The 27419-nt window shown below is 33.2% G+C and overlaps 1 protein-coding gene across 1 annotated transcript; it reads left to right on the top strand.

The window, feature by feature from the left end:
• The first annotated feature begins 1724 nt into the window (after positions 1-1724).
• On the top strand, positions 1725-22485 carry LOC129810286 (aspartate aminotransferase, cytoplasmic). The gene is made up of 4 exons (XM_055860655.1): positions 1725-2106; positions 13613-13903; positions 21167-21535; positions 21601-22485. Exons 1-4 carry the CDS (start codon positions 1995-1997, stop codon positions 22047-22049), a joined length of 1221 nt encoding a protein of 406 aa, XP_055716630.1. The 5' UTR covers positions 1725-1994; the 3' UTR covers positions 22050-22485.
• Positions 22486-27419: the final 4934 nt, after the last annotated feature.

The raw sequence follows: 27419 nt of genomic DNA on the forward strand, positions 1-27419 counted from the left end.
CGTCGATAACTCGTCCGGATTACGCCGATCCGGATTAGAGAGCGGGCACTGTATTGCAAATTTAGATTTAGATTGTTTAAAATCAGGGATTTGATACCTAGGCTTAAAATGCCCTTTGTATCCCCCGCGTGCCTTTCTTGGGTTGAAAACCAGTTTGTTGCATTCATGAACCCAAGTAATCTTTTGGGCAACGTCCCATCATCTTTGATAGACAAGAGATGCTTTCCTCTGTGTGTATTTAAAGGTGGGCACTCCCACAAAAAATGCTCCACAGTCTCCAGAGCAGCACCACAACCTCTGCAGGCTGCAGTCGTAGCAAGGGTCATTCTAAGCATGTGGAAGTTTAGAGAATGACCCGTTAGAATACCCACCACATTTCTTAAATCACTCCTGTCTAAACCCAGCAAGAAATGACTTCTTGCAAATTTAAAACAGCTAAATAATACAATTCATATTTGATAAATTTTATTCCTTTACCCCCCAATTCTGAGATAAATCTTTAAGTCTTAAATCTTTAACTCGCCCTTCAAAGGCCGATTCGTATTCTCTGATAAAAATCTTTAATTTTAAAGCGTCAAATTTATTTAAACCTTTAAGACTGTAAATTTCGAACGCTAAAGTTTTACAGAGTTAAAGATGTCAAACGTGTATAAATCGCCTTTAATTTAAAAGCTGCTCGACAGGGCCTTTTAAACCTTTAAGTTCATTTTAATTTGAGATTTTTAATTGTTCAATAGGTGTGTTTAATCAAAAAGGTAAGTTTAATTTATCACAAAGATGTATATTTTTCTGGAGAGTGATGTAAATTATCATTTACATAGTTTTTGCTTATTTTTAGTCAATAGATCCAGTACTGGAAGAAGCTGTGTGTCGAGCTCTCAGGAATGAACTTCTGAACTGATTTAAAACTTATTATCCTCTTTAGTCGTGCGCAGAGATCACAAATGAGGTACTTGAGAGATGAATCGTATCCTTTTGATGTTCCGGAAAGAGCGTTAATCAAAGGTTTGACCAAAGGGGATCATATCTGTCGCTTAATGCGTCCAGAGTATCTCTGTGTTCCAGGACAAAATTGACGAAGCAGTCCTTCTTTCTTAAAAGTGTGTTGAGGCCTCTCTTTCTTTTATTCGGTCCAGATAAAGCTTCTGGATTTTGGAACCATAAATTGACCTCGTCACTTATCTACAACAACTTCTTGTTTGAATTACTTACTACTTGAAATTATTTGACCTGAATTGCTCATTTTTTGCCAGAAAAAGATTCTGAAACTGGGAAATCTGTATGAGTATCTTCCTGTACATTCTGATAAATGGGTTTGTTGTTTGGTGGAGCTACTGCCGATATTTCGGCGATAATTGAACTCTGCTTGATTTACTGCAGCGGAATTGCGACACTGAGAAGAGGAGGAACTGTGGAGATTGTTCTTTTTATTGACAATAAATCGGAACTTTATGCACCATTAAAACTGGAACGTCTTGTTTTGACATCTTGGATAATCAAATTTCTTTAGGGGCGCTGGCGCTAGGCTATTTTATCCAAAATTTCTATAACTCGGAATTCGAAATCTTTCGTGTCAAAGTTAAAGCTTTAACTTAAATCTTTAGACTTCTTTATCTCAGAATTGGGGGGCACATTTGATTAATTTTATTTCTTTTAAAGCTCCTATTAATTTTTTTGTAAACAAAATTATCTGATTAAAATACTCTCTTCACACAGAGTGTAATAAAATCCACAGTTTCCAGTACCCATTGCTAGTGGCGCTCGCAGCACTGTCGCTGAAATTGTCGCTGAGTTTTTTGCGAATTTTTTGTGACCGGGATTTTATTTAGCGTGAAGAAAATACAATTAAAAAGTTTACTTTTGGATTTTTTTTTTATCAGCAACGTTACGCATTTGTGTATTTGGTACTCCGTAATCTCAATTCCTTGTCAATTGCCACAGTTGTGTTTGTTCTTTCGCATTTCTCGGACGCGTGTGAAAAAATCTCCAGCAAAATGCCAAGTGTCTTTGATATTGTGGAGCAAGGTCCACCAATTGAGGTTTTTGCCCTCACAAAAGCCTTCAATGAGGATTCCTATGACAGAAAAGTCAACCTGGGTGTTGGGGGTAAGTCTGAAGTGTCCATAGATTGCACGAAAATCTCCACAGGCGGAGAGATTTGCCTGGAAACAAGCGGGAACATTTGAGGTTAGGGTGAAGAGGTCGAATCTGAAGGTCAGGGCAGGTTTTGCGCCTTTCCAGGGAAGGTCAAAATGATTCTGGAGATTATAGGCACGATAATGACCCCAAAATTAATGAATCACTTTAACTAATCTTGCACAAAAGCTTAAAGAGAATATGTTGTAATTTTTGCAAGTGTTTTGCAATATATTTTCATGGTGTTACGACAGATTTCCATCCTCTTCTAAGTAGCACAGCTATTGTCGGTAATTGAATTCCCGCCTTTATCAAAAATTTTCACAGTTACGAAGTTCAGAAAAACCCAGAAATTTGGCTTATTTTTACTATCCGAGATACAAAAAAAGTTCCAGAAAATATTAATGAGCACCTGATTTTCTTTAAACATTGTTTGCGAAGATGAAAAGCACTAATTTGCAAACAAAATTATTTATACAGATGTTCTTATTTGAAACATTAAAATTAATTACCCACTGATCAAATAAAAATATCTTTGGAAAATATGTAAGATATGTTTGGAAATCAACTCAAAGTGTCAATAGTATTCGGATCATTTTTTGTGGAGGTATATATATAAATATTAACTAACACATACATATTCAAAAATATTTTTTAAGGAATTTTAAAAATGCGTTTAACGTTACCTTATTTTCTTATCATAGCCTGGATTTGATCATTTTAAATAAATGCGTAAGAAGTACAATCTTAATAATTGAACTTCCAATGCTTATCATATAGGGGATAGTGGGGCAGCAATCAAGTGATTTTTTCAAAAGACTTACTCGTTTTTTGCTCACGTTAGGCACAACTGCTTTGAACGGTTTGTCGGATATTGCAACTTTTAAAAATCTATTCTGTAGCATAGGGTGGAGTTATTACTTATGGACATTATACACTTATGGACAGCGTGCAAAAATCTGAAGTTCTGACTTAAAATATATTTCGAAAAATCACAAAATTATAAGTTTATGATGTGATTAACAATTTTGTGATTTTTCGAAATCTATTTTAGGTAAGAATTTCAGACTTATGCAAGCTGTCCATGAGTGTATAACGATCATGTGATGGTTCCACCCTAATACAACCCAAGTTTGATAAGCGATTATTTTTAACGATTAGCTATTGGTTCCAATAAGTATTCAATTGGTCAAGTGTTAAAACAAGCCCCTAATAAGTTGACTTTTTTATATGGATAGTATTTGAAGCCAAATTATAAATTGAACTCAGATTCAGCTCACATGCTCTTAGGGAAAATGTATCTAAACAGAATTCTAGTATATTTATAGCAGCACCTTAAGCACTCTACCCGATCTTATGAAACTAAAGACCTCCTCAATTTTAAGATATTTTGTGTAACGATCGCGAGTACAAAAAAATTCCCATATGAATTTAAGTGGGAGTATGAGAAGCTTCTGTTAAAGTAATCTCTCTATAATAATGAAAGTGTCCCGGGTTCAAATCCTATTTAGATCACCAAGAATTTTTTTTTGGCATTGGACTGAGCCTCACTGCATTTGATTATTTTATTTATTTATTTATTTATTGTGCTTACACTCGAGTCCTTTTCAAGTAACTATATGTTTTGGTTTATGCGGCCACCGCCGTCTTAGCGCTTATGACCAACTTTCGGAGTGAAAACGATGGAAAACACCTTCACAGATAGTATATGCCAATCATTAATAGGATACATAATTAACAATTCTTGATATATGACATAACAACATCCCCTAAAAACCGTTATGCAAAATTTAAAATTAACTTTATACCTTATTACACGGGCATGTGACCGATAATCCTATCCCTGTGAATTCTGAAATTCATGAGTTTTTCACGTGATAAATTCACAGCTTTTAGATTTAAACCGTATTTTGTGAGTATTTCATGAGCTCTCCATAAAAAAATATCATGTGAAACAGTCACAGTATCCCAGAATTTACATGATAATTCTTGTTAAAGTCTTTTGAAACACTTAGACAAGACGATTTCAGATCGTGAATTTATCATATGATAAACTCACAATTTTAGAATTCATACCCTGGGGGTGAAATCTAAGATTTGGTGATACTCTCACTAGTGAGAAAATCAAAATGAAGATCTCACGGCAGATTCCCAGATTGTGAGTGAAAAGTGACTGACAGCATTTATGGAGAACTTTTTCTAGAATGCCAAAACTTGTGTTCTCCAGAAGATGTCAAGCTTTTTTAGGCTGTTTGCGCTGGTATATGAAAAAATAATAATATTACTTGTGAGAAGGCCTTGTTTCTCTCTGGAACCTCTATTCAAAAAATAACAATCTACTGCGCAAAGATACACAATTTTAGCATCTAATTAATAAAATGAGGTGCTCATCGGTGGCACAAAATAATGAGTTTAGCTTATTCCTCCACTATGGCATATTACATAGTAAAAACGGTTACTTTGTAATTTCGATACAATTAATAAAGGGGTGGCAAAGCATCCCAGGCTTTGCGAAATGCTCAAACTCGAGATTTATATGGTAGGGTAAGTGTGTCAAATTTCGGCATAGTTGCATTCAAGCACCAAAGTCTTAAGTTTAAAATTTTATATTTCTAATACCAATTTAATTTTTTTTATTACTTCTTTATAAGGAGTGTTGTTTGGAACATTGTTAATAAAAATGTAGACATAGCTTTGGTAGCCTATTTCGGCCATCTTTGTTCTCATAGTTCCTCGCCCTTCCGGAATTCTTCCAAAGTCTTTTTTACATAATCTCCTTCGTCTAAGCGACATTTTTTGCTATTTTTTTGTATTGTATAATCTCTAGAGCATGCAAAAACTAGAAATTCATGCAAATTTCAGGAACAAAAACAATGGCCGAAATTGCAAGCTGGGCGGAATTTGGTACACTGACCCTATACAGTAGACTCTTCGATATCCGGCTGACTGGGGGACAAAATGACATTTAGGTTTTTTGAATGATCAACGGTTTTTCTATTTTGTGCAGTGTGAATTTATTTTCTGTCTGACAAAGAAAAAGAGTTTCTTCATGGTGTGCTTATGTTTCATTTTTTATCACAATTATGTATTAAAAACTTCGATACAATGTTAATAATACTTTAATTCACTTTGGACAAACTTCATGTTTAGTGAAAATAATTTTGAATATATCAACCGTAAGTGTTTGGCAGCTGTCACCCGGATATCGAAGTGCTGGATATCGAAGAGTCTACTGTACCTCAAAAGTATTTTCGCATCATTTACCGGTTGTCAAACGATTTGAACAGATTTATCACTCAAAAGATCCCCAGAATAGTTTTAAAAGTAATACAATTGATTTTCAGATAAAAATTAGTTATCGGCTATTAATCGGTTCATTACCGATTCAGAACCGTTCAGTTTTAGGAAATTTCAAGACCTTTCTTTTTATTCTGTAATTTGGATGACATTTCGGTGCCAAATCCTCGAATTCTCTGAGAAAGTCCATCTTTTATGGCTATTAGGGTTTAGTCTAATATCTATGTCCTATTCAAAAAAGAATAAGAAAATCGAGGCATTTTTGAGCTATTAAAAAAGCTTGTTTTTGCCGGGGAAGGAATAGGTGAAAAGAAAAGGAAAACCATGTTAAATCATCAGAATGTTACCTTTATCCGTTTAGTTTCCAGCCTAGGGTGCTAATGGACAGACAGATGAAAGTGGGATATAATTTCTCAAAAATCATCATCAATCAAATGAAAAAAGTTGTCTAAAAAAAAAAAGTTTTGGTTCTAGCGGGAAGTGGGATACCTTTGAATTGGGATACTTTTTAAATTGGGTTTTTTTCCTATTTTCAAATAGAACTAATCCTTATCATAACATAATTGAGCTCACTATTAGTTTGTGGAGCTAAATGATACCACGGTAAGATCCGATTGTATTTAAAAATAGTAGAAAAAGGTCAAATTCAAAAGTGCCCTTATTAAATTTACCCCACTTCCCCCTAAATGTTCGATTTTATTTGAGTATTCGTTATAAAGAATGGACGCACAGGATAGAAATTCTTAGTCATCGAGAGTTTGAGTAACTGCCCCGTGTAGCTCTACTATTAATTATTTAATTTTTTCTCTTTTTTCCACAAGGAAAAATTCTATAAATTATTAGGTAATACGGGTAATACTATTAACATTTTATATTAACTTTGGTTGATAAATTTTTTTTTTGCTTTAGAAAATAAGAGAAAAAATGAAAAATGAAATGAAATAAGACTGGCGTATTCAAAAGCAGGCCACTTTTCCCTAATTTTAAAGCAAAATATTTATTATTTTGGGATTAGGTGCTGCTTGTAATGGTTCAAATTGGGGGGTGAGGAGTTAAAATATTTTTCACCGTGGCTTGGAGCAATAAAACGAAATCGACACCATGCAAAATACACAATTTAGGTCAATAAACTTAAAAAAAAAACTGAGAAAAAATGCTAAACAAAAGAATGGGGAAGGATTTAGGGCATTGTGCTTCACTTGTTGTAAACTTAAATTAAAATTTTGAGTCTTTTGTTAATAATGAAAAATCCCATGTTTCACAAGTTTGTCTTTTCTATAATTGCATTTATCCACGCCATTTTCTAATAGTGAGAGGAATATACCAAAAGAAAGGAAAAGTGAGGACAAATTGTCTGGTTGATTTATTAATAAACTTAGGCTCTTTACTCTCTTTCACATGGGATGATTTCCTGCTGAGGAAGCATCTGGAGCATTTTCTCGATGCTTCCTTGTACTTCACAGAAGAGTGACCTCGAGAGAAAGTATTGCCACAAGAACCACAGTGCCACTAAATTGAGGAAACTTTCCTGGGCAATTATCCCCACTTTCAAACCCCATCTGTGCCCAATATCTTGAGAGTTTCCACCCTCGATGGTCCCCGTCAATGACTTCACCTCAATTTATCATTTTGTGGGTGAGAATTTGGGCAAAATTGAGATGGAATTCTCCCCTGACCAGCCACAACAATGACACGTCTTTTGCATAAATTCAATGAAACACACTCTCACCCACTCAGGCCGTAAACCCAAAGCTTTTTGAGGGGGATATATATGAATTTTGAGATTAATTTAATTGTTTTCCAAGAGGACGTTTATGGATTAATTTACAATTTTCGCACACATTCCCACCAAATGGAATTTTTATCTCACTCATTTTCATGCTTCGTGCTATGAAATTCAATAACAATGGGTACCACAATAGCAGATATTAATTGCAATTTGTGGCATTAGATAGATGTTGGTGGAAGGGCGTGAAAAAAATTATGTTGACTTCATGAAAAGAAATTTAATTTCCTGAGAATTTTATTTTTGCCACTCGATTTATCAACCGCATGTCGCATGCTTGTTGTCAATTGAGAACGATTTGGCTGGTGCAGATGATAATCCATCGTGGAGGAACACATAAATGCGAAGAAAAACAGCATTTTTATGATTTTGACAAAGTTGTTTGTTTGATAAGAGTAATAGGCTCGAGGAATTACGCTTAAAATTAATTAAAGCTATTTTTGGAGTGTCTTTGAGAGGCTTAGTGAAGATATATTCTTAATAAATTTCTCTGGGGCTCTCATTTCATAATTTCAAAGAAAATACGCTAAAGCAAAATATATTACTGGATGGGGTAGCAAATTATTAAAAAGCAAAATTGTCGTGAAAAGGAATCATGTTTAAGAGGATAATTTTTTCGTTGGGTTTGACCTAAATAAAATTGCCTTTAAAGAAAAAGCTTGAGAAGAAAGGGGTTGCAAAGTGATTGACACTTCGCAGAACACTCAAACTAATCTGTATTACTACTCAAACTCCACAGAGAGACCATTGTATTGTAATTCTTTGATTTTTTGACACTCCAGATTCAGAAGTTCCATCGTCTACCCCCTGGGGACGACTTTTCTCATCACTTCTTCGCGTTTTAGACGATGTCTGAGAAATGTTGCCGCGATGTTTGTCCGTCCATCCGTCTGTCCGGCCGTAGGGTACCACGGTAATCACGGTAGGGGTTCATGTTTAAGTTTGTTCCTGGATATTATAATGATTACAATAGAATTTCTTATGTGAACCGATCATGCACCGATAACAATTTTTTATCTGAAAATCAATTTTATTACCCCCAAGACACTTTGGACGATCTTTTGAATGATTTATCAATCGTTTTAAATTGGGTGTGAACTGGTAAATGGTAAATGATACTAAAATACCTTCATGTAGGGGAAGAGCTCAAATTTTGACCAGTTTCTTATTTTGGACACTGTGAGTATAAAATTGGACACTAAAAATAAATTGATTAAAATTATAGATTTTTATTCCAATATTTGATGAATAATGAATTCTATCTAAATATTTGTTCTTTTTGGAAGATTTTAACACTAAATACGTTAAATTTTGAATATGATTTGAGTTAAAATTTCTTTCTTGAAAATTCAGTGTGAGCAATTGCTTACGAGAAATATGACCGGTCTTCGTGTTTACTTCAGTCTTATTTAGCTGTGGTGAAGGACTAATAATGTTTCTTCGCTCAGTGGCTGGGGCGCCCCAGCCACTGAGGAAGGCTTGGAGTCCGAGCCGAAAGCTTTGGGAAGAATTTGAGAATTTTCTTTGCTTCTTCTTACCCGACGCTCACTGGTTTCCACACCTATTCCTATAAACGTAAAATACCACTTTGATAAGTTCGAATAGTTAGCAGTATTCCTTACTCTTTACAGGAGGATAGCCTAATGCAAAACCTACTCCAAATGGGATTTAATTTTAATATGAATAAATTATCGATTTATCTGGAGCGCAATGAATAAAATAATGAAATTTTAAAATTAATAGAATGATAATTGCCATAATGCGGTAAGAAAAAATCTGCATCTCTGTTTAAAGTTGTATAAAAATATCATTTGAATTAGGTTCTGAATTAGGTTTAAGGATAATGGGACGATGAATAAAGGAAAGAAATTCTTATCGGTTTGCTTAGTATTCGATTAATAAACGATTCCAAACTTGACTTAAAATGGGCAACTTTAAAGACCCAAATTTTCTATCCTTAACAGTTTGGTCCACACTACATCAAAATTTATCAACTTCATATGTTTCTCGGGAAATATTGCTATTGATGAAAACGTCGATTTGCAATAATCGTCTAGATAGAGAGTGTGCATCATAATAATGCGATTTCTATGATTCATTCACATTAGAAAAGACATTTATGCTTGACGACATTTCATTCTTGTCCAATTTTCCTAAAACATTTGGAATTATCGTTTTCAGCGTTCCCATTATCATGATTCCAAACTTCGATTTTAGTTCAGTTTTTGCCACTGTCTAACGAGAATCTCACACAATAAATTAAGCTTTATCTTTGCGAGCGAATTTTAATTTTTTTTTTGGGAATTGGACCTGGTTCAATAATATTGGTATGTATTGTTTATGACAAACGTAACAAAAACTAACTGATGCATGCTTTTATCATACATGTAATTTGAGCTTTTATGTTTTTCAATGACTGAACTCACAAAAAAATTTCTTTGATTTTGAGTTTACTATTTCAATTGCTCATTCCTAGAGTATTGTGTTTTCATTTAATTTTTTTTTTGTTTTTTAAGTTTTGTGAAAAAAATGAATTGCGGTATTTGTACGTTTGAACTTGTTTTATCTGAATTTAGTTTAGCTGAACTTATACATGGGTTTTAGACTAGAGACTAAATCCAGTTCCCGATTCTTTAATCAGATGGTCATTACTCACCGGCAAACTAAAAAATAACTTTGTGACTATTTTAGAAGGTAAAGAACTTAAGATACTTAAAAAATATTATTTTCTCTACCCATTACTGATTCTTTTCCGCATTCAAGTATTTTAAGTCTAAAGGTTTAATTGCAATTATTTAAACATCATAACCATAACTTAACATTTTCGGTTTTTTCACACAACTTAAATTTGATATTCTCAAAAAGAATGCGATACTCTTAATATTCTTCTTCTTTGTGGAATCAGGAGTAACATGATTCTTAAAGGCAGCAACGACTGTCAATTTTAGGAAATTGAAATAATATTCGCACTTTTTGCATCGAATATAGCTTGATTATTATTTAATAGTGTTACAATAATTGGCCTAATAATGCGTAAAAAGCCAACATTTACTTGATATATCACATAAATAGAGATATAACGACTCTACCGATTGAATAACACTGATAAGTTATCATTATATGCGTAAAAATAGATGTATGTTATCGTTCAGCTATCTCCAGAGTATAACAACTTCTGAAGAGAAAACGGAAAGAGATACTGACTTGGGCTTTTCTATAAAAAGTTAGATATGGGATAGAAGACATAAGATGCTGATCTAAAATTAATTTCTTCCTCTTTCCATCATTTTAAAATACTTTTAAAATTTCTTTTATTGATAGAAGGGGTCCAGGGTTTGACAACATTGTGATTAACAGAATTAAAGGCTTGCCCACTATTGATAGCTAATTTGAAAAATAATTTTTAATAACTAGGTATATATTCAGTGGTTAGACACTAGAAAAAAAGTTCAAAAGTTACTCACTAAAAGGACGTCCTTAATTTGAGGTTTTCACTTTTCACTACTGATGGAAATTATCTTAACACTCATCAGCACTACATCTCATCACTGAACACTCTCCACTTCAATTCTTAGACAGAAAGTTCATCTTGGTCCTGACGAACTTCACAAAAGTTTAATTTAATTATTCACTTTAACAATGAAAAAACACATGAAACGAGGAAACTCGATTTGATTGGAATTTCTTAGATCACTACACAATCTCCTTGGAAAAATTCTCAGGGCGAGAAAATTTTATTTCACTTTTATACGTTATGTAAGGAAAGAGATCCAGCATTCGCTGGTGTCCCTTTGACCCCTAGATTGTCCCCGTTATGTTTCTCCAAAGTAATATATATATATATATATATTTAATACAATATTTTTCTATAATTTTTACCAATTAATTATCAAGGAATGGAGTCAGTGGTGCAATTGGTAAGAGCTTTCGACTCGACTGTCACAGTTGTGAGTTCAAGTCCAAAAGTCAAAAATTATTTTAATTATTTTTTATTACTTTCAATTTTGTTTTAAGCAAAACCGTGTTGGAAAAAGAAACTACAATACTCATACATAATATTTTTCATTAGATTATTCATTGGTATTGTCAGAAAAATGATTTAAATTTTTGGGCTATTTTTATCCCTATCGCTCGTAAAGGTAAAAAATGCACAGAACAGACTCTGTTGAATTTTCCAAAGTCAGTAAGACGTTTCATTGATTTTGTATATCGGTTAAATTTTCATTGTTGATTTTCGGTCCGTAAAAAGTGTCTCGTCGTTAAAGGGTTAAACACATGGTGATCCAAGGAACAGAGTTCATGTGTGACCTATTAATTTCTACAAATAGTAAAAATTCAAATGAATGGAAATAGTTAAATGGATATTTAATATATTAATTGGAGGATATGCCGGCTTCAGACCTAAGACTTAGCCATATGGCTTAACTTTTCTAATTTCTTATCAGTTAAGATTTTTTGGATAATCTTGTCTTAGGATTGGATAATCAGAGTACATGATCCAATAGATTCTGATAAATCGATAAAATTCCTTGTTGTTTAGGATTTTGAGACCTTCGGAAACTGGGCCCTCTAGTAATATTTCAAGATGTTTAGTTCAATATTTCCAGATTTCAAGATGTTTCTAGTAAATATTTCAAGATGTTAAGACGTGAAATTTCTTGTTTTTGAATATAATCGAAATATAGGCCTTAATTTTCAGACCAAGATCAAAATCAAGTTCTAGAAAATTTCAAGGTTTCTCAATAACTCAGCCCTTATATGAATATCGATCGATCTCAAATTTCAGTATGTTATAGCTGGGCCTAAGAGCTTTCTGGACACTCCAACTTCATATAATTTAATCAAATTATGTGAAAGATCAAATTTCGAAAAAAATAATTTTCGAAAAATCGATGTCGAATATCTTGGAATTCCTATTTTAAATTTTGATGAAATTTTGGAATGTTGTAGCTGGTGTCAAGGACTTTCTAAAGATGGGTCGAACTTTACCCTCGTTCTACCTTGACCCGATCTATAAAGGAAAATATGTAATGCGTGAAAATTCGTGTTGAGTTTTAGGAATCGCATTGAGTAAACTGGGGTGGAATGATAACTTTTCGACACTATCGAATCGATAGTATCGATAAATCTATATCTGTTGAATTAAGTGAATGTCGACTTTTTACGCATTTTTTAGCCATTCATTGTGACATTCTTAAAGGAATGTGCGGCTTTTGATAAACATCTCGTCAGTTGGATCAGCAATTGTCGTGACTTCCTCATAACCTCATCAGCAGTTCTTTTATATTGTGTGTATTTCCATGTTGTTAGAAGAAGTGCTGATGAGGCGATGAGGAAGTTACGACAAATGCTGATCCAACTACCGATCTGTATTAGTTACAGGAAGTGAAGCTATCGTTTAAAGTTTTCAGAATCGACCGTCGCGTCGATAGTATCGAAAACAAGTTATCATGTCACCCCTGTTCTTACCTGAAGAAACGAATAAAATTGGCTTGACGCGTTACTTTATCTCTAAAATTCAACTCAAAATCGAATTTTCATGTATTCCGAGTTGCAATCACTCGAACTAGGGCCCCCTGTAAAGAACCTCAGCTACGATAAGCATATCTGGTTTAACAGTTTTTTTTAATAATGGCTACGGATTTATTGATTTTGTTTAATTGATTGGAGGAAATCAGTGTCACTAAATCAATATTTTGCCCATTAAATTACTAAACTGAAGCAGAAAAAAGAACAATGTTGTCAAAATGAGGATCCAGGCGATAGAAAAACTATTTAGGTAAACTCGAATAGAATGTTTATAAGGCTCCTTTTGGCTCCTTTTTTGAATTCAATAAAATATTGCAATGCAAGAGAAAAAGTTTATGAAACATGTGTAACTATTTAAACGAAACTTTCCATTCAAATTCGTTCATTGCTTTGTAAACTAAAATTGTAGTTAAGCATTGAGTTACTGAATGGAAGGGAAATCATGCAAAAAAATCGCTCTTAATGCATGAGGAAAGGATAAAAGGGAAATACAACGGTAACACTGTAGTATAGCATTATTATTTTTATTTGTCTATGGAAAATCCAGTGGAGTTGGTTTCGAGCTATTATCTCTTATCATAGTTGAAATTTGTCTATCATTTGATTGTAAATTGAAGTCCAATTTCCCGAATGTTATTTACAATTTTCTCTATCTCACTCACTGCCCCTTGATCCCACCTCTAGCCAATCTTTGTTTGATAAGAATCTGGATTGTTGTTGGTTCAATTGGGCAATTCTACGGAAATTGCATGGGATATATAACGAGCAGAATGGTATGGGAACTTTTTGGGGGTGGCTAGGGGAAACTCTTGATTTAGGGACAGTATAACACAGCATATGCTGATAGTGAAATTAATTTTGCAGCTTATCGCACGGACGAAGGGAAGCCATGGGTGTTGCCAGTGGTGAGGAGAACAGAGTCTCAAATAGCTAGCAATGAGGCGCTCAATCATGAGTACATCACAGTGACGGGAAATGAGCAGTTTACAAAGGCTGCTGTGGAACTTCTACTTGGTGAGGATTCACCGGCAGTTAAAGAAAAACGTGCCTTCGGATGTCAGAGTTTATCTGGCACCGGAGCCTTGCGTCTTGGTGCTGAATTGCTGGCTCGTGTAATGCACAGGACAACTTTTTATGTCTCCATTCCGACGTGGGGTAAGAGATTGGAAAAATTTTATATACTATATTATTTTTTTTTCTTTATTCGAATTCTTTCGTGTATATTTATGTATGTAGTTAAGTTATACTGACCTGGAATTATTTGTGGTTTTATTTACGATCACTCCAGTTTATCTTTAATTATCATGTGAATATTTCACACCATAAAGCTTCTTTTACGACTCATTTGAATATTAATTAGCATTTTACTATTTTCTTGAATTACCAGAGTCATCTCACGATCGTATGTGATAAATATAAAATATAATTGAAGGTGTTGAAAAAATAAATTGCACAACTTGAGGAATGCAAATTTTATGGTGTTGACTTCGTAACTTTCTCTTTCACTTTGACATTATCGTCCAAGATCAGTTGTATGAATTTTTTTCATTCCCAGTAAGAATTATTCAAATGAAGTGATTTTTAAATGAACCAATAAAATTCATATACGAGATACTGACTATAATTAATTTCAACAGAAGCCACTACTGTGTGAATTAGTTGAAATATTTTTTATTGTCTGAATATTTGGATATTTTCATTAAAATAATAACAATTCTATAGTTTTTGAATATATCATTTTTTATTTATTTATTTTTTTGATTCATAAATAATTTTGCAAACAAAATGGTTTATTCTGTGTTGCAGGTAGTCTGACAATTTATGACTAGATTTTCAATTTTGAAAAGGTAGTTTTTAAATCTAGAATTAGTGACAAAACCGTCAGTCTGTGTTACAAGTGGCAATCAAATATGCTTTTCGCAAAATATTGAAATCTTGCAGTTCTCAAAGAGAAACCCAAATGTTTGAACAATTTATTCGTTGCAATGATTTTATTGAACAGTTAACTACACACAAAAGAATATTTCGTAAAATTCATACTCGTGAGATACGCAATGCTCGTAAATTTGTACTTATTTCACAAACATTGTTCGTAACATGATCACTTAACGAGCATTTTTTTCTTTTACAAACATTAGTTCGTAAATGTTTGTTGACACAGAAAAAAGTGTTCGTAAAATTTTGTCATTTGTTCGTAAAGTTTTGCCAGACAAACAGAAATGTACAAACAAACATTTGTAAACGAACAAAAATGTTCGTCAAATGATCATGTTACGAACAATTTTTTTGAAATAAGCAGGGGAGAGTGGGGCAGTTTCATCCCTAAAATGCAAGATGAATTTTGGGATCATTTTGCAAAAAGATGATAAACAGAAGTAAAACTTTGTATATTCTGTGAAGTACAGTTGGGTTTAGGGTTAATAAAAATAATAACAATAATCCTTTAATTTCATTAGTGCATTGTGGAGAAATTCATTTCACTTGAAAGGCAGAATGTCTGAAAGTTCCCCATTGCGGGGCAATTTCAAGATAGATATGAAGCTATTTTTGAGAAAGATAAAACGTGCGTAATAGGAAATTTGCGATATCAGAATTGATTAAAATTACTATTTTAAAGTCTTCTAAGATTCTAAAACATAAAAATATAATCGAACAAGAACTTTATAACAGAATTTCAACACTAATGGATCACACAGAGAAAATAAAATATCGCGAAAGATTTCCAAGCCTATTTCTCATTAATTGAGCGTTTTTTTTTAATTTTTATACGAAAGACATGTCTTTTGTAGTGCTAAGCTAATTCTGTACATTATTGGATCATTATATTGCCTTAGAACATGTCTTTTTTAGTATAACAGTTTTATAATAGTATTTTAAAGTCTTGAATTTTTGTAATACTAAAAAAAATTTACAATATCTTGCTGAAAACATTCTGAAAAGATATTATAACAATTAAATTTATCATTTTTAAGCACTTAAAAAACACTAAAAGATTATTTTCTATTTTTTTATGAACTTTTAGGAAATACTACTTCCCATAATTTCGAACTTTATCGACAAAAAAAGTTACAGAACGTTTTCAATGATCATTTTAAGTTAATTTTAATTAAAAAAGTAAATTGATAGACACTGCAAAACTTCTCCGTGTGCTTGCATGAAACTGCCCCTCACGCACTTTCGGAACTTAATTCAAAATTGTCAGAACCGTCTTAGAATTCATTCAACGCTAAATGCCTTAAATCATAAAACCACTGGTAATTTAATACAATTATGTTACTTCGATAGATAAGTGCAATAGTTCAGAAATTGTTGAAATTAAAACATTACAAAAAGCACAAAAAGTTTCATTTTGATGCAGTTTTACAAAATCAATTACAGAATACAAACGAGAAGCGTCACGAAATTAATTATTTTGATGAACATGGGTCTCAGTTATCTCTTCAATAACATAAAGGTTTTATCCCATTCCTTTCAAAGGGATAAGAAGAATATGCAAAAATTGAAACTGCCCCGTCGTTAAACTGCCCCACACTCCCCTACAAACTTTTACAAACATTTTAGTCCCCATTAGGAATTCACATAAATTTACGAACAATTTTACAAAATATTTTTTTCTCTAGGAATATAATTTTAGTGCTTATAAAATATTTGGAGAATATTATAAAAGGCCTAATGTACAATAGGGTATTCTGGAATTGAAGCTAAATTGGAATTTTGATATATTCTCACTGTTTCAGATAGGTTAAGAGAATAAGAGAACTGCGAAGAAGTACAAGTCATACACACAAGAATATTTATTAGTATTTTTCTTTTGCCAATTTAAACAGTAAAGAACGTTCAAAATTCCAATTTCCATTGAATTTTTAATTATTTCATTATTTTAGGAAGATTTTTTTTTAAAATTATAAAACACATAAAATGCATATCTAACTGTATGAAAAAATTCTGATCCTATTTTCACTATAAATTTTGTTAAAAAAAATACATAACAGATAAGTGTGAACCGTTTTATAGTTTCAGAAAATAATTTACCAAGGCTTAGTATCTTAATGTTTTAATTTAATACTTCCAGAACTCTAAGGTTATACATGTCTTATTAAAACATTATAAGATAAGACATGCATATATTCAAATTATTCTCTTCTAATCTTTTAATATTTATGATTTCAACTTATATCCCAATTTCAAATTCAAAGAAGAACATTCTAGTTTCTTGCCAGCTCTGGAAATAAGTTATGCAGTGTTTGGAAATTTTTATTATTTGGCTAAATATATTTAAATTAATTTTGCACTCAAAATAAGTTATAAATCTAGATAAGCATATTGTGGGCGAGATTATCATTGTGAAACAACTGGGAATATCCAATTTCTATTAGAGTTGAAGTTGGAAGTTTGAAATTTTCGTACCAAAAGACCATTGGCATTTGAATAGATTTTCAATAAAATTATAAAGACAGAAATGTGCTTTAAATTTCTGTTAAGAACTTGGTCTTATTTGTTAAGAGGGTTCAAAAAAATTTGAGTCTCTTAAACACCTGTTATTCAGACGAATGAGGTACCCGGGTATACCGCTCCATTCGGAAACTTATTCCAAAGGATTTTTCCGCAAAAATTAAGAGATTTACGGATTTTAACGATTTTAGAGAGAGTGTTCCCAAAGATCTTCAAATCAGGATATTTATTTAAAATGTTAATTCTTATATTCGTACATGGAAAAGTTGAGAAACTCATAGCAAAATAAGGTAGAAAAATTCATAACTTAAAATGTCTACTACAGATAGGTAGATAAAGGCATTTGACCAAGAAATCCTTTGAATTATAAGCAGTCTTAATAAAATATTAGTATCATGATTACACGAAAATTAAAAGGCATATTCGAGAAAATAAAAATGAATTACGATTACTTGAGAAATTCATTACCGATTGGGATTGATATAGCCGAATAAGAATGTTTATGACTCTGGCACACCTTTTAGATCAGGAAAATTTCATGAAGTCGAAATTCGAATCCCTATCTTTCTCACATGTTTTCCATATGACTATCTCATTCTTTCGCACAGCAAATTCGATTGAGCTAAATTGAATTTGGAGTGATGTTTAAAAGAAGAAGAAGAGTACAATAGAATGAGATAGACATATTCATAGCATGTGAGAAAGAGAGGAATTCGAATTTCGACTTCATGAAATTTTCCTGATCTAAAAGGTGTGCCGGAGCCATTAACACATTTTTACAAAATCTAAATTCAACCAAATCGGTTGAAAAATATACCCTCTGGGTTACCTTTAAAAGATACCGAAAAAAAAGAATTCTATAGTGCCGTTTTCTAAATAAACCAAGAAAACATGGTTTCGGAAGGGTTGGAGGCGTTGAGGGTAAAAAGGAAAAAATACCGTTTGAAATAATGTCCACGGAGGTGGGGTCATCGAAATCCAAAAGTTGATATCTCTTACCGTTTGACTACTAATTCGGAAACAAACTTATGGTCAAGTAAAAAAAAATTCCGAAAAAATGATTCAATTATCGGTACTTAACCGATTCATTACCGATGAAAGCCGGGTTCGAAATTTCAGTACTTTTCCAAAAAAAAAAAAATCAAATTTACTAAATCGGTTAAAAAGTGAGCCCTTCCAAGTGATTCAACTTTTACCTTCTATAATTTAAAATGGCGATTTTTCCAGTCATTGGTATGTTCGGACGAACTGTTGCCTAGGCTGCTTCTAAAACATAACCGAAAATAAAAGAAATCATCAATAAAAGAAATCATCAATTAAAGAAATTTCTAAAACAGACTTATGAGGCGAGAGTCTGAAGAACATTTTAAGCTATTATCTTTCGCCATTCAGCGTCTGCATCCAAAAAACGCAACTTTTTACACCTTGTCATTCAGGATAAATAATAAATTTTCCTTTCAAAATCTAGGACTATCACAAACAAATTTCTTGGATTACGGGGAATATGGAGGTATACGACCCGATTTCATTAAAAAATTCTATTTAGACTTGCAGGGCTATTCTTCTGAACAAACACATCGATTCGGCTCAATTCGGTTCATCTTGTCTCTAACGTATTTGCATCTCTCGCATTACTTACATCATTATGCAAACCAGACGATTTTGGATAATTTATTTTTGCGCAATTAATATCTGCATTGCTGCTGGGAAAAGATTTTTAATTACTTTGGTTTTTCAATGATGTGAGGAAAATAGCCCGACAGAGGTAGAAATATGCTTCATTGCTCTTTTCTCGCTCCGCAGAAAGTTATCCAAAGTTTGTTCACGAAGTTGCGCGCGGAAAGTTTGATATCGCGTCGATTTTCATAATATTTTCCTTCATTCTCTTTTCTGATTTGAATTCTGTGTGGCAAATGATATTTTTAGGCAGTTACATTATTGAAATAAATGATCTTCGTGATGAAATGTAAAAATAAATAAATTTAGTGACGGTTACATGGTCTTGTAATATTTTTTCAACATAATAAAACGTTTATTTATTTCAAGTTCGTAGGCTTATGAAACTACAAAATTAAAACTAAATTTTCTGAAATTTCTATTTAAAAAATTCTTAAAATTCAATCGCTGGAACCTGATTTTCGAAGATCTTTTTGATAAAAAAAAACCTTTCAGTGGACAAAATAAGTCATAGTGGAAAGTTTACAGGCTTTGCATACAATCTGACTTCGAATATTTCTATTTTTCCTATATTTTTTCAATAAATCTGACTTATCTATGACAATATATTTTAACAATTAGTATTAACCCTTTAAGGACGATTGGGACACCCATGTCCCAAAAACAAGTACAATTTTTATGACTATAGAAAGTTATTTTGTCCTTTAAATAGTGCGAAAAATTAGTTTTTATTTTTGAGAGACCGGTATGCCATTCGTTTTGTAAAGAAAAGAGTAGGTGAGATTCATTAAATGAATATCGGAAAAATATGAAATGTTTGAAGCCAGAGTATTTGCAAAGCCTGAAAGGCATCCTCTACTTTTCACTATTTGGCTCAATCGTTCAGAATTACCTGAAAATCATATTTATCAAGATAAAGAAATGGTCTTCGAAAGTGAAAATCTCGAAAAACCAAAATCCCGAAGAGACAACACCCCGAATGGGTCAAAGTCCCGAAAGCCAAAATCCTGATTAGATTGAAATCCAGAAAGGATTAAAATCGCGAAAATCCAAAATACCAAAACACCGATGTCCCAAAAGCCTAAATTTCGAAAGCCATATTCCAGAATGGGTAAAATCTTAAAAGGACGAAATTATAGAGAGGATAATTTGTGGAGTACTTTCTCAAAACACAGATAATTTCCCTTTGGTTCCGGCAAGGGAACATGCAATCGTGGGAATAGCTATGACACTTTTAAGAAATCGGGATTTTGGCTTTCGGGATCTTGATTCTCGGAATTTTAAATTCCGGAATTTTCGTTTTCTGGATTTTTTCCTCTCAAATTTCTGATTTTGGGATTTTGGCGTTCGGAATTTTGACTCATTTGGGATAACGAACCATACGGGATTTTTACTTTTCGGGTTTTTGATCTATTCTGGAATTTAGTGTTCGGAATTTTTTTGGCGTTCGGGATTTTGGCTTTTGGAATCTTTGCTTTCAGGATATTGGCGTTCGGGATTTTGACGTTCGGGATTGTGGCTTTCAGGTTTGTGGCTTTTTGGAATTTTGACCCATTTGTGATTACGCATCATATGGGATTTTGACTTTTCGGGTTTTTGATCTATTCTGAATTTTGGTGTTTGGATTTTTTGGCGTTCGAGATTTCGGCTTTTGGAATCTTTACTTTCGGGATATTGTCATTTTGGATTTTGGCGTTCGGGATTGTGGCTTTCAGGGTTCTGGCTTTTTGGAATTTTCACCTATTTGGGATTACGAACCATATGGGATCTTGACTTTTTCGGGTTTTTAACTTATTCGGGATTTTGGTGTTCTGAATTTTATGGCGTTCAGGATTTCGGCTTTTGGAATCTTTGCTTTCGGAATATTGGTATTCGGGATTTTGCCGTTCGAGATTTTGGATTTCGTGATTTCGACGCATTTGAGATGTTAAACTATCCGGGAATTTGTTTTTTTTTTTTCGGGTTTTTAACACAATTGGGATTTTGGCTTTAGGGATTTTCTCAAGGACCCAGAATATTGATTTAGTATTAGAAAAATATTACAAAACTTAGATACAAAAAAAAGTAACTCTATTGATCAAAAACACGGAAATTAAGGTAATTTTCTAAATCAAAATCTTAAATAAACGAAAATCGTTTAGGAACTGCACAATTAGTTACTATTTTAATTTACAATAAGAATATCTTTTGCTTAAATGGGTTAAATGTTAAATTATTGCTAATAATAAATTAAGTTAAGATTGATTTTGGATTTTTATCGAAGTGTATTTCGGTTTTTGTTTTAAATAGAAAATCACATGAAAGTCTTCACATATGCCGGATTCACTCAGGCCAAAACGTACAGGTATTGGGATCCTGAGATAAGAGGTATCAATTTTGATGGTATGATCGCTGATCTTGAGGCTGCGCCTGAGGGATCGGTGATCATTTTGCATGCTTGTGCTCACAATCCAACTGGATGTGATCCAACACAGGAACAGTGGAAGAAGATTGCAGATGTGTGCGAGGCGAAAAAGCTCTTCCCATTTTTCGATTCTGCATATCAAGGATTTGCCAGTGGCGATCCCATTAGGGATGCCTTTGCTGTCCGCTACTTTGTATCCCGTGGCTTTGAGATGCTATGTGCTCAGAGTTTTGCCAAAAATTTTGGACTTTATTGTAAGTTAGAGATGATTTTTCTGACTCTAAATGAAATAATTAATTTTTTTGGGGTTTTTGCAAAGCTGAAAGAATTGGAAATTTGACAATTGTTTTCAACAATCCTGCCAAAATGCCGGCTGTGGTGTCTCAAGTGTCACTATTAATTAGGGGTATGTTTTCCAATCCTCCGGCTTATGGGAGTCGTATTGTCGGTACGATTCTCACTGATCCGAAATTGCGAGAAGAGTGGATGACGTGTATTAAGGCGATGTCAGCACGTATTAGGCAGATGCGAAAGATGCTCTATGATAATTTGGTTGCACTCAAGACACCGGGAACATGGAAACATATTATTGAACAAATTGGTATGTTCTCCTACACGGGGCTGAATGAGGCTCAATCCAAGCGACTTGTCGAAGAGTTTCATATCTACCTTCTTAAATCTGGACGTATTTCGATGTGTGGACTCAATGAGAAGAATGTGGAGTATGTGGCCAAAGCGATTCACACTGTTATTACCGCACCTAAATAAGCATTTGATGTTTATTCAAAAAATTTCTTGGTTTTTGGGGAATTCTTCTTCCTTTTTATTTACACACTTCCAATGGAATTTTTTTTAGTTTGTTCCTTTACACTTTTTTTAACTCAAATACGTTTATCCTTTGTCCTTTTGTTTAAAAAAAAATGCACAGGCTGATCCAAAGAAGAATTTTCAATCAAGAGGCTTTTTTTATCTTACGCAGCTTCCAATTCACATTTAATAATTATTATCTACATTGATATAAAAAATGAAAATGCTCAAAGCATTATAAGAAATTATAGTGTCAAAAAAAGAAGAAAAGTTGTAGAATTTATTAAACTCAGTGAAAAAGATATGGAAAAAAATCAATTGTAAAAGAACCATGTTGAAAATTTTGTAAGTTTTTTTTTCAAACGTGGAAAATTCCAATAAAAGAGCATTTATTGTTGCTGAAGACTGTTATTTTTTGGCGGTTTCTCCCTAGTAAATTTCCCAAGAAGTCGTTTGGTATGCAACTTAAAGGAATTTTCAGTGTCAACTCCGCCCTTTTTGGCGGCAAAACCATCACTTTCATCTTCAGCAGCAGCACCCTTGTGATGATGCTTGGGTGTGTGAAGTGTTTTCAAGAAATATCGCCCGAGGAGGTTCACTTCAACGGTGGCTTGTCTTCTACCATGAGCACGTCGATAACCAGCTTGTTGATTAAGTTCCCTCTTGTTCAAGGCTTCTTATCTTCCTACTTACCCCATACAGCACCCAACCATTGCGTGCAACATGAGAAAACTTCCAGCGCAAACTAACGCTATTTGAGTTTCTTATTAGGAAAGTGCACTTGAGGAGCAGTTGATTTGAAATTCTATTTCCCATTCACACCGTATGATAAAAAGAGAAAATTCAAGAATATTTGGCAGAGGAAATATGATAATCTATTTTAAATAAAGTTGATTAGTCCATTTTAGAGTTGAGCACATGAGTTTCTACAGAGTTTCTTCCTTATTAAAGCATATGCACACTTGGAATATGGAAAAGCATGTTTTTTTTTAAAGATTCAGCAGTTTGAAATTTTTCCAGATAAACTAATTTTTGAAGAGTTTTTTACAAAAAAGAAACACTACTGTAATTCATGGTAAAAATATTCATCTCCATTAAAATTTCTGAAGCTGTCCTGGATCTTTATAATTTATTTAAAAGTGTTTTAGCCAGCATGATGTAAAGGCACTTATGGACCATAAAGACCACATTAAACGCACAAATTTAATAAATCTCCTTATTAAACTGAGGAAAAATATATTTTTCTGCAGTTTTTTGCATACTCCAAAATGTATTTAGGGGGAATTGGGGTACCTTTGAAATTGGGATTTTTCACGAATTTTTAAATAAAATTTAGCCTTATCGTAATATAATTTAGCTGCACAAACAGATTGAGAAGCTAACGCTGATAAATAAAAGGGGGTGCGATTAACTTCTTTTCCTCATAACTTTAACACTTTTTAGGTGTAAAAATATATCAACATTTTTTTATGTTAATTTTACACCTTTTTAAGAGTAAAATTAACATGAAAAAGGGTAACTTTAACCCCTAATACACCTTAAAAGCATGATATTTACGCCGATTTCGGATCAATAATGCAGGGTAAAATTAACATTTCCGGAAAGTTATTTTAACTTTTTCGGATTTCTCTCAAGTGAAATTACTCAGTTCCACTTAAACTTAATAGAAAAATCCCAATTTCAAAAGTGCTCCACTTCCTCTAGAGGGGTTTCCTGAATTACAAGGTCAAAAACTAGTTTTTTGGGCCGTTGTTCTGATAGATTATATCTACACTGAGAAAAAAGCGGTGTGCGATTAACTTTTTTTCCTCGTTACTTTAACACTTTTAAGGTGTAAAAATATATCAACATTTTTTAATGTTAGTTTTACACCTTTTTAAGAGTAAAATTAACATGAAAAGGGTAACTTTAACCCATAATACACCTAAAAAGCATAATATTTACACCGATTTCGGATCAATAATGCAGCGTAAGGTTATAATACGGGTTTAATTTCTCTAATTTCTCATAAATCAAGATTTTTTTTGTGAAATTATCACTTAAGATTGGACAATATGCGCAAGTAATACATTAAATTTTGATAAACCAATAAAATTGGTTGCTATTTTGAATTTCGAGATCATCGGAAACTGGATTAGGTCTGATGCCGACATAAGAGTAAGTATGCCATAAAAATTTTAGAAGCCAAAGCCATGCTTCCTTGAAATAGTTGAAATACAGTTTCTCCGCTTAACATTTTTAGCGAAATGAAATGGCTTTTTCTTTTCTGAATTAAATTTTGATTAGAACCTTTAACTAAACCGGTCGCTGAAAACCATTTTTTTCATATCATTTTTAGCATGTCAAAATCAATACTTATCCAGTAAAATGCTTTTTTCTTATTTTAAATATGAAATGGAACTATGAACAACAGTATGTGTTAGTTGATTCCATGTTTTGACCACTTTGAATTACTTTTTTTAAATGAGGCAATAAACTTTTGACGCATCAAAAATGATCATCTTTTGAAAAACAATTATTTTTTGTATGAAATAAGATTATTTAATTTTTTTTTAAATATATAAATAAGATCTACGGATTACAGGTAACTCATTTGTAAAAAAAATTAGAAAAAGTAATTTTTTCTATCATTTTTTCCATTTGGTTTCTACAACACAAATTAGGCAACGAACTAATGACACCCACTGTACACTTATAAAAATTTTAATTTTTTTGGACAGTTTTTCTGGTTTTTCATTTTTTTTTCATTTATGTAAATCAAATATGATAGAGTTTTCCCCTCTCACAATGATGTTTGATAAAGTGAGAACAAAAAAAATAATAGACAGTTCAAAGAAAAAGAGAAGAAAAGTAACAAGAAAAGTAAAGCAAAAAGCAACAAAAAAAAAGAAAAAGAAACTTATTCGAAACATAATGATAGAATGTCCTTTTTGAGAAGCATTATTGAGTGAGGATATAAGAGTCAGCCTAGTGGAGCGCCGCTCTTAGGTAGAGAACGTCATTCCTTGACCTCCACTCCAGGAGGACATATGTCCGGTTTCAGCACACTTTCAAGCAATTCCCGAGAGATAGAAATCCTGAATGTTGTGTAGGTCACTACCTTGACACTACGCGGAGGCGGTAAATTCAATACAGTTGACGGGATGCCCATAGAGAAATTAAATAGTTTCTAATACGGTTAGTAGTCACGTCCAGAGATAACCCAGTTACGAAAATACTTGAGCCGTATCCAGCCTAGGTTCAGTGTCACAGGGTGCAGCTTTAAGTGGGCAGGATTTTAATGTACCAGAAATGAGAGGCTTGTTCATGTTCTCCGTCCAACGGTCAATCTCAGACATTTTGCCCATCACATAAGGGACCGTTTCGAGGTTTTGCTTCGGGATTGCATCGTGATTAAAAGACTTATTATCCAGAGTGGGCACTTTATCCATAGAAGTATTCCCCAGAGTTAGAGATTTTAAAGAAACAGTAGATTCAAAGCCAGATGTCAAACTCTTAACATCTAAATCCTCATGAGGCAAGGATGTAGGACTCACCAATATCAACGTTTCGATACGAAACCGCGGAAGCAGTAGTAGGCAATCCAGTCACAGGAGAAGTTGTACTATTGTGATATCCCGCAAAATCCATCACACCAGTAACAGTGAGCGATTTTTCAGCCAAAGAACGAGGAGCTGTAATTGCTGAAGGACGAGGTGAATTCATACCCCGAAAAGTTATCGCATCCAGGCGATATTCGAGGGCTTTTACGTCAGTAGGGGGAGGCTTTGAACTTTCGCATACTAAAATGATGTTCAAGTTCAGTGATTTTTTCTGACTACCATGCAAACCGTATGGATTCTCCAACTATGCCAAAAAAATGTCTTACTTATAAGGTTCATAATCCCACCAAACATAATCCCAGGAAATCCTTAGATTTTCCTCCAGAGGAAAATGAAAATTTAATGGCGATTTATCCGATAGATGAATCAAGTTTCTATTATCGCACACGATTCACGCCATCATTGAACACCCCATTTTCACCGTAAATTTTGCACCGGACACTAAAAGTTGCACATCATTGTTTAAAGGGAACTCTAATCTACTTGATTAACCCATTTTTATAAGGAATAAAACATTTTAATATCACTTTTTTGGAACTTTTCTGAGAGATGTTTTATTGACATTAAAAACCATTTTTTTGCTTGATTCTACGAGAATTTCACTCCGGAAACGGTTAAATCTGATGAATACTTTCTTGAAAAGTCCAAATATCACCAAATTTACACGAATCAATAAGTTTTTAAAGCTAAAAATTGACTAAAACTCTGCAAGCGAGAAGACTACACAAGATTCCACCATTCCTCCACGGAGCCGGATATGCACAAAAACGTTTGAATGTGCATCATTGAAGATTTCTCTGTTCCTGCAGCTGCAGGAATCGGGATTTAGCACAGATATTGAGCTTCAGCAGGTGAACAAGCTAAAATTTTCACAAAACATCTTCTTACGGACAGTTTCTTTTCTTTGTCATGCAAAACAACACAATAGTGAGGTTATGTCAAAGATTGTCAAAAACCAGTTGTAAACTGTATGAGCTTATTACAGATGTGATTCTTTCATTGCACATTCAGTTTGTGCAAGCTTGAAAAATATTTTTATATCAAAGAAATGCAAAATTGCTTAATAATTACTCAACTGCAACCTATTTGAGTCAAATTACTTCTTGTTTATCAATTTTACGATTTTTAAGTTTTCCTTTTTAGTGATGGATCAAATCGGTAGATTACAATAGATGTGAATATGAGGGATCGTATCTAAAATGAAGTTTCCTGGAAAATATCTGAAAGAAGCAGTCTTCTATTCGCGATCGATGAATCTGAGTCAAGTTTGTGAATTTTGTTCCACCCACAAAAAGTGTCTGTTCAGCCTAAAAGATTTTTACTTAAATCTGATTCCTAATAACCCTTCTACCCTCTGTGATAGTAGTTTTTCAGAAAAGTGATATTAATTCTGCACAATCGTATGAAATATTGCACAGCAAAATTACAGTTTTGGACCTGTTTTTATTTTTTGCTTCCTGAAACTAGGAAAAAAGGATTAGACTCTCAATTTTTTCAGGAAAGATGGGATTTAAGGTTAGCTATTACAATATAAAGCCATATGTCAGATTCATAAAGGAATATGGGAGAAATATGAAGTGTCCGAAGGTAGCGTATATGCGAACGATCAAAGCCTCCCCCTACAGAGAGCATGGTAAACTTTTCTTACACAAGAATTACAAGCTACAACTTTCTCGACAATTAGAGGTTGCTATCACGAGGCGTTTTAGTGAACTTATTTGTCTGTCGT

This window comes from Phlebotomus papatasi, chromosome 1 (genome assembly GCF_024763615.1).
Source record: "Phlebotomus papatasi isolate M1 chromosome 1, Ppap_2.1, whole genome shotgun sequence".
Lineage (NCBI taxonomy): Eukaryota > Metazoa > Arthropoda > Insecta > Diptera > Psychodidae > Phlebotomus > Phlebotomus papatasi.

Coding starts and splice junctions, on each gene's coding strand:
- LOC129810286 (XM_055860655.1), top strand. CDS start 1,995: ATGCCAAGTGTCTTTGATATTGTGGAGCAAGGTCCACCAATTGAGGTT. Junction 13,904..21,166: donor TGTCTCCATTCCGACGTGGG/GTAAGAGATTGG, acceptor TGTTTTAAATAG/AAAATCACATGAAAGTCTTC. Junction 21,536..21,600: donor CAAAAATTTTGGACTTTATT/GTAAGTTAGAGA, acceptor GTTTTTGCAAAG/CTGAAAGAATTGGAAATTTG.